We start from the raw sequence: 5,951 nt of genomic DNA, 5'->3' as shown, positions 1-5,951 counted from the left end.
TGGCGGTCTTCGCCAGGAACCCCATGGGCCGCACGGGACTGCGCGGGCGCGGAGCCCTGGGTTGCTTTGGACCCAACCACACGCTGCAGCCTGTGATCACCCGGTGAGTGTGCCACGGGCCCGGCCACTAGTTGCCCTCGGGCCCCTCCGCACGCGCTCAGAGCTGCAGGGGCAGATCGCACGTGTGCGTGGTGGGGCCTGGATGAGTGTAAGTGCGCCTGAGACGCAGGGCAGGGGTGTCCCCGTCCCCTGGGAAACACCCAGGCCGTCCCCACCCCCGGAAGGCACCCTTTGCTTCCATGGGTCCCCCTCCCCTAGCGGGCTGCTGGGAGGAGGGCAAAGCTGTGGCCAGGCCCCAGGACCACAGACAAAATGAAGACCCGCGATCCCACCCAGCATTTCCGGAGTAAGGAGGGGAGCCCTGGGCCGGCCCAGGTGCTGCTTTGAGGCTTTCGATAAGAAATACTTGCCTCAAAGGCCCGTGCACTGCAGTCCCTCCAGTGGTGCTGAAGCAGGAAAGACATCCTAGTGGTCACTGTCTCGGTTTTTCCCCTGGAGCCAGGGCTGGGAAAGGAGACAGGGTTGCCCCCGCCCCGCCCCCACCCTCCTCGCTGCAGGGGTGGGGGGTGGGGTGCTGACAGCAGAGTCCCTGCGGCCCCTTTTGCAGGTGGAGGCGGAACCAGGACGGAGCCATCTGCAGGAAAAGCATCAAGAAAATGCTGGAAGTGCTGGTTGTGAAGCACCCCCTCTCGGAGCACTGGGCCTTGCCAGGGGTAAGCCGTGCGAGCTGTCCGTCCGGGCGTCTGTCCATTCCTCCACCCGACTCCCTGACCCAAACCCGGCCCTCCACGGTCCCCGCACTGGGCCGTCTGGACTCTGTCCCTGGTTCTGAAGGACAAACAGATCTCGGCTTTTTAGGACGGATTCTCCCTCCTGTCCACTCACTTTGCGGTCGTAAAAACGGGTTCAGGGACACTCTGGGGTGAGCACTGCGTCCTGAGCACCCGGCTCAGCACTGCGGCTGCGTCAGGGGCTGGGCTGCGTCTCCTCTCGGAGCTCGTGGCCTTGGGGACAGACATCGCCCCTGTGCAGGTGTCTCAGGCGGGCGCCTGCCTCTTGGGGTGTGGCCCTGAGCTGAGCCCTAATGACAGGACAGTGGCCAGGGCTGGGGGGTGCATATGGCCCCTCAGCTCTGAGGGCCAGAGTACACCCAGGGTCTTGTGGGGAGAAACATAATGGCTGCAGAAGGCCCTGGGCTGGACCCCCCAGGATTCACTCCCAGATCCGTCTGCCTGCCCCACCCCCACCCGTGTCCTGGGGGTCCCGGGAGGGAGACTGCGTCCACCGACAGGCCCTGGGCTGGTGCGCAGCATCAGGGGCCTCTCCTCTGAGCCTGCTCCCGGGGCATCGTGATTTACCCCCACTCGGCACCTAACCCCCACTGCAGCTTCCCAGGGGCACAGGTGTCTCAAGGGACAAATCAGTGGATGTGACGTGGACTTAGACTTTAATAACAAACAGGGTCTCCTGTGGAGGGGGGGGCGGCGGAACCAGGCAGTGGGGGTGCAGGGCCCGCGTCCCTGGGGCGGGTGGCGTTGGGAGGGGACGGGAGTGCAGCCGGGGGAGCGGAGGTGAGAGACGGCATGTGGGGAATGCAAACAGGCGTTAAAACAGGCCCTTCTGCTGGTGGCCGGGTGGGGGGGGGGCCGGTGTTTGTGACAGGCGCTCCGGGGCCCGCGTGCACTCCCGACGTCATGCCTGTGTCCTGACGCACCCCTGCTCCACACAGGCTGACGTGGGCAGTGCGCTCTGGACAATGTCTCTCCAGCCCCCAGACGGCCAAGTGGCCAGACGCTCATCCGCCTGTGGCTCCAGGGGCCTGGCCTGCTGCCCACGCTGGGCAGGCGGCCAGTGCAGGGGGGGTCTCCGCACAGCCCTCAGACCTGCCCCTGCCTCCTCTCTGCCCAGGGCTCCCGGGACCCGGGAGAGATGCTGCCCCGGAAGCTGAAGCAGGTCCTCCGTAGAGAGTTCTGGTCTTCCTTCCAGAACCTGCTGACGCAGGGCACAGAGGTAAGGTGGCCTTTCTGCTGTGGTCCCCTCGGTGTGTCCTGGCCCCCCCTACGGTGTGCTGGCGGGGAGGGCTGCAGGGAGAGCAGGATGGGACCTGAGGACCCTGCTCCCTGCCCGCCCCTCGCAGCTCCCTGGCCTTGGGCACCTGCCTTCCCTTTCTGACCCTGTTCTCTCTAGATCCAGGGAGCAGGGCGCCCCTTCTGCCACACATACTCTTGCCCCGAGCACGTGGGCACACAGGGACCGCAGTGTCGGGGTCCCCCGGGGCAGGACGGGTGTTGGGAGGCCAGTGCCCGGCCCCCCACAGCCTGGAGAGGGGGTGCAGTGTGGCCTGTGTTCTTCACGACTCTTTTCTCAGTAAGGACAGCGGTGACACGCCCACCTTCACACTCACCCACAGGAGCCCCGCTCCAGACTCTCTGTTTGCTTCTCTCCACGCCTGCCATGGGCTTTGCGGCCGGTTTTCTCTCTGCGCCCGAACACCCACACGCTCTTAGTAAAAACGGGCCCACGTGGCGCACATTTCTGTAACTTGCTTTTTCACTAACTTTGCAACGTGCATAGTTACAACTTGGCCTCCTCTTTTTCGTGGCCGCGTGGCGTTTTGTGTCACTCTTACACCCCGTCGCTGGACACGGGAGTCGGTGCCGGTCCTGTTTGTCTCCTTAGGATGAAGCAGGCGGTTGCTGGCATTCAGGGTGCTGACCTGTGAGCCGGTCAGGGGGCGGCCTGTCCTGCGCTGGCCCCAGGAGCAGCCCCGCCTCTGTGTAGGAAAGAGCTACATCGTTTATTTACGGAGGCGAAATCCATACTACATTAACCATTTTAGAGTGAACAGGTCGGTGGCACTTGGTGCACTGGCCATGTTGTGGCACCATCACCCCCCTCCCGTTCCAGAACATTCCACCACCCATCAGCAGTCGTTGCCTTCCCCTCCCCTGCTTTCTGGCACCCACTGACCTGCGTCTGTTCGCGGCCCGGCCGGTAAGGACGCCGGCCGAAGGTGGAAGCAGGCCCTGGTGTCTGGCTTCTTTCACTTGGCGTGACGTTGGCGAGGCGCACCACCCCTTTTTCATCCTCCCCAGGAGAGTCGAGGCAGTGTGGATGCCAGACCAGAGACCAGCGGGGAGCTGAGGGGGGCGCAGGCCCTGCCGGGGGTCGGCACACAGGAGGCCATGCGGGGGAGTGGGCTGCACGGGGCAGGAGAGAGCCCGGCGGGGGCCTGGGAGCAGCGGACGGCTGTGCTCAGCGTCCCTGGGCCGGGATGGAGCGCAGGGCACGTGGGGGGGGGGGCGGGGGGGGGGGGCCTCCCTCTGGGAGGGAGCCGGGGCGGCCCGACTCACCCCTGCGCTGCCTCCCAGGTGTACAAAGGGTATGTGGACGACCCGAGGAACACAGACAATGCCTGGATTGAGACCGTGGCCATCAGCATCCACTTCCCAGACCAGAGCGACATGGATCTGAAGAGACTGAACTCTGTATGGGCCTGGGCCGCAGGCTCCTGGGAGGGGGAGATGTGGGGCGAGGGAGCGGGAGTCACTCGAGGCCACGGTGGGGGGATCTGCCTGGCCTCCCGGGGGCCGGAGCTGGCCAAGACCAGAGATCGGGGGCTGGAGAGAACAGGGGGCTCTGAGAGGCCCAGCTAGGCAGGAGGGCACCAGCAGGTGGCTGGACGGGGGCCCTGGCATGGGACTCCCTGGTCATATGCACCTTCATGGGGATAACGTCCCCACACTTAGGTCAGTCCCTCTGTCCCTAATCCAGAGCAGGACAGGCAGGCCCAGGGTGCAAACCTGGGACCGGGTTTATAGGACAGAACCCCCGAGAATAAGGCGCCTGCCCTTCACCCTCAAGGACCTCCAGGGCTTGGCGGGAGTTTCCCGAGTCATGCCAGGAGCAGCTGGGCTCTCTCCCCTTTGCTAGAAGGACACAGTGAGGCAGCCCTTGGCGGCCGTGGCAGCCGGAGACCGGGCCGTGGATGCCCGTGGCCCTTCGGAGCTGCAGCCCTGGGCAGTGGGGCAGAGGCAGGGCTGGCTCCAGAGGGAATCAGGACCTACGTCTGTCCCTGCAGCACCTGCATGCCTGTGACCCCGGGATGTCCGTCCGATGGCAGGTCGTGGACAAGCGCATCCCGCTGTACGCCAACCACAAGACCATCCTCCGGAAGGTGGCCGCTCTATACGGGGCCTTCTACTGACCGTGGGCTCGGGTGGGCCCCGGCGCCAGGGGCAGGTGGGCTGGTCCCCCCAGGGTCCCCCCGGGGGCTCGGCCTGCCCGGGGCTCAGGCCACCCAAGGCACGTGCCGCCCTGGACTTCGGACGGGCAAGGGGCTGCCGCTGGGGCACTGCGGGGTGCAGTTTGGGAATCTGCGGCCTCTCGCGGCCTCGAGTCGCTGACCGGATGAGCCCGTGAGTTGGAGGGCGTCAGGGCGCCGGGAGGAGAGCCGAGGCAGGGCACGGCCTGGCTCTGGTCACACGGCCGCCCCTCATGGTTGACGTGGCTCCTGGGATCCCGCCAGCCGTGGCTGCCCCTGGCGGCCCTGGCCTCAGCCAGAGCGACTCCCTCCTGGTCCCCCACCAGACGTGCACTGGCCCAAGGCCTGCATTCACTGGACAGGCAGGAGTGTGGCCTTGTCCCCGAGCCCACGCCCCGGAGATGGCGCCCACCGTGACCTCACTCGGACCCTCACCTGCCCTGGGGCAGGACCCTGTGGGAGCCTCAGTCCACTGCCCTGGCCTCTCAGGCGGGGACCCTTTGTGGGGCAAGAGCCAGGCAAGCACACGCCTCCTCAGGAGGTCAGAGGGTGTCCGCCTCTGTGCCGCCCTGGGGATCCATGCACGGCACTCCCTGTGAGCCCAGGGAGGGGTCGGCAGGGGGCCTAGACGGCGGGGCCGCTCTGCTCGGTGTCCGGGACTCACAAGCCATCGGCATAAACAGCCAACGGTCATCGGACCAGGATATGGTAAAGGCCCGCCAGCCTGGCCGGCCTCTTCTGTTTCCCGCAGATAAAGTTACAGCCGTGGGCCACGGGCGGGGGGCTGTCTGGGCCACTGGAACCGCTTCCAGCCCACGGCCCGGCTGCCCGTGGCCCGTGGGCACCCCCCGTGGCAGTCTCCCATGGGTTCCTGCCCTGCACGCCCCGCAGACTCCTAGCCCAGACTTCATTTCCCCTCTGGCCCACCCACCCCCACCCCCAGTCTTCGCTGTCCCGGACCCAGCCTCCAGCATCGGTCCCAGTGCCCGACGGGGACCTGGCGAGCCCGTGCCCAGGTGTGGGGGGCCCTTGGTTTTTTATCTGGACTCCCAACTAGCATTTAACGGGCAGCACCAAATAAAAACATTTTAGAGTGTGAGGACTCAAAGAATGTGTTACTCGTGCAGCCTTTCTGAAGGAATTTCTTTTTTTAATTTTAATTTATTATTTATTAATACAATTTATTGTCAAGTTAGTTAACATACAGTGTGTACAGTGTGCTCTTGATTTGGGGGGTAGATTCCCGTGATTCATCGCTTACGAACAACACCCAGTGCTCATCCCGCCAAGTGCCCTCCTCAGTGCCCATCCCCCATTCCCCTCCCCCCACCCCATCCGCCCTCCGTGCGTTCTCTGTATTTATTTACTTATTTTTTTAATTATTTTTATTTTATTTTTGAGAGACAGAGAGCGTGAGCAAGGGAGGGTCAGAGAGAGATACAGAATCTGAAGCAGGCTCCAGGCTCTGAGCCAGCTGTCAGCACAGAGCCCGACGCGGGGCTCGAACCCACAAAGCGCGAGATCATGACCGGAGCCGAAGCCGGATGCTTAACCGAGTGAGCCACCCAGCACCCTGCGTTCTCTGTATTGAAAAGTCTCCTGTAGGGGCGCCTGGGTGGCTCAGTCG

The 5,951-nt window shown here is 64.5% G+C and overlaps 1 protein-coding gene, 1 long non-coding RNA gene and 1 other non-coding gene across 14 annotated transcripts in view; 2 read left to right on the top strand and 1 right to left on the bottom strand.

The window, feature by feature from the left end:
- TRPM2 (transient receptor potential cation channel subfamily M member 2) overlaps positions 1–5,524 on the top strand; it is a 54,052-nt gene extending 48,528 nt beyond the window's left edge. For all 12 annotated transcript variants that reach the window (XM_029938820.1, XM_029938821.1, XM_029938819.1 and 9 more), the window contains 5 exons: positions 17–103; positions 668–773; positions 1,969–2,070; positions 3,432–3,548; positions 4,142–5,524. In XM_029938820.1, the coding sequence (XP_029794680.1) occupies positions 17–103; positions 668–773; positions 1,969–2,070; positions 3,432–3,548; positions 4,142–4,267 (538 nt within the window). In that variant the 3' untranslated portion in view covers positions 4,268–5,524. The remainder of the gene's footprint in view (positions 1–16; positions 104–667; positions 774–1,968; positions 2,071–3,431; positions 3,549–4,141) is intronic.
- LOC115293086 lies at positions 727–789 on the top strand. Its single transcript, XR_003909347.1, has one exon. It is a non-coding gene; the product is annotated as a Z6 small nucleolar RNA (small nucleolar RNA).
- Positions 1,501–3,124, bottom strand: LOC115291390. Its single transcript, XR_003908423.1, has 3 exons — positions 3,031–3,124; positions 2,465–2,833; positions 1,501–2,141 (listed from the first exon to the last, which is right to left on the bottom strand). It is a non-coding gene; the product is annotated as an uncharacterized LOC115291390 (long non-coding RNA).
- Positions 5,525–5,951: the final 427 nt, after the last annotated feature.

This window comes from Suricata suricatta, chromosome 5, assembly GCF_006229205.1.
Source record: "Suricata suricatta isolate VVHF042 chromosome 5, meerkat_22Aug2017_6uvM2_HiC, whole genome shotgun sequence".
Classification (NCBI taxonomy): Eukaryota; Metazoa; Chordata; class Mammalia; order Carnivora; family Herpestidae; genus Suricata; species Suricata suricatta.
This window is presented reverse-complemented; position numbering and strand designations above follow the sequence as displayed.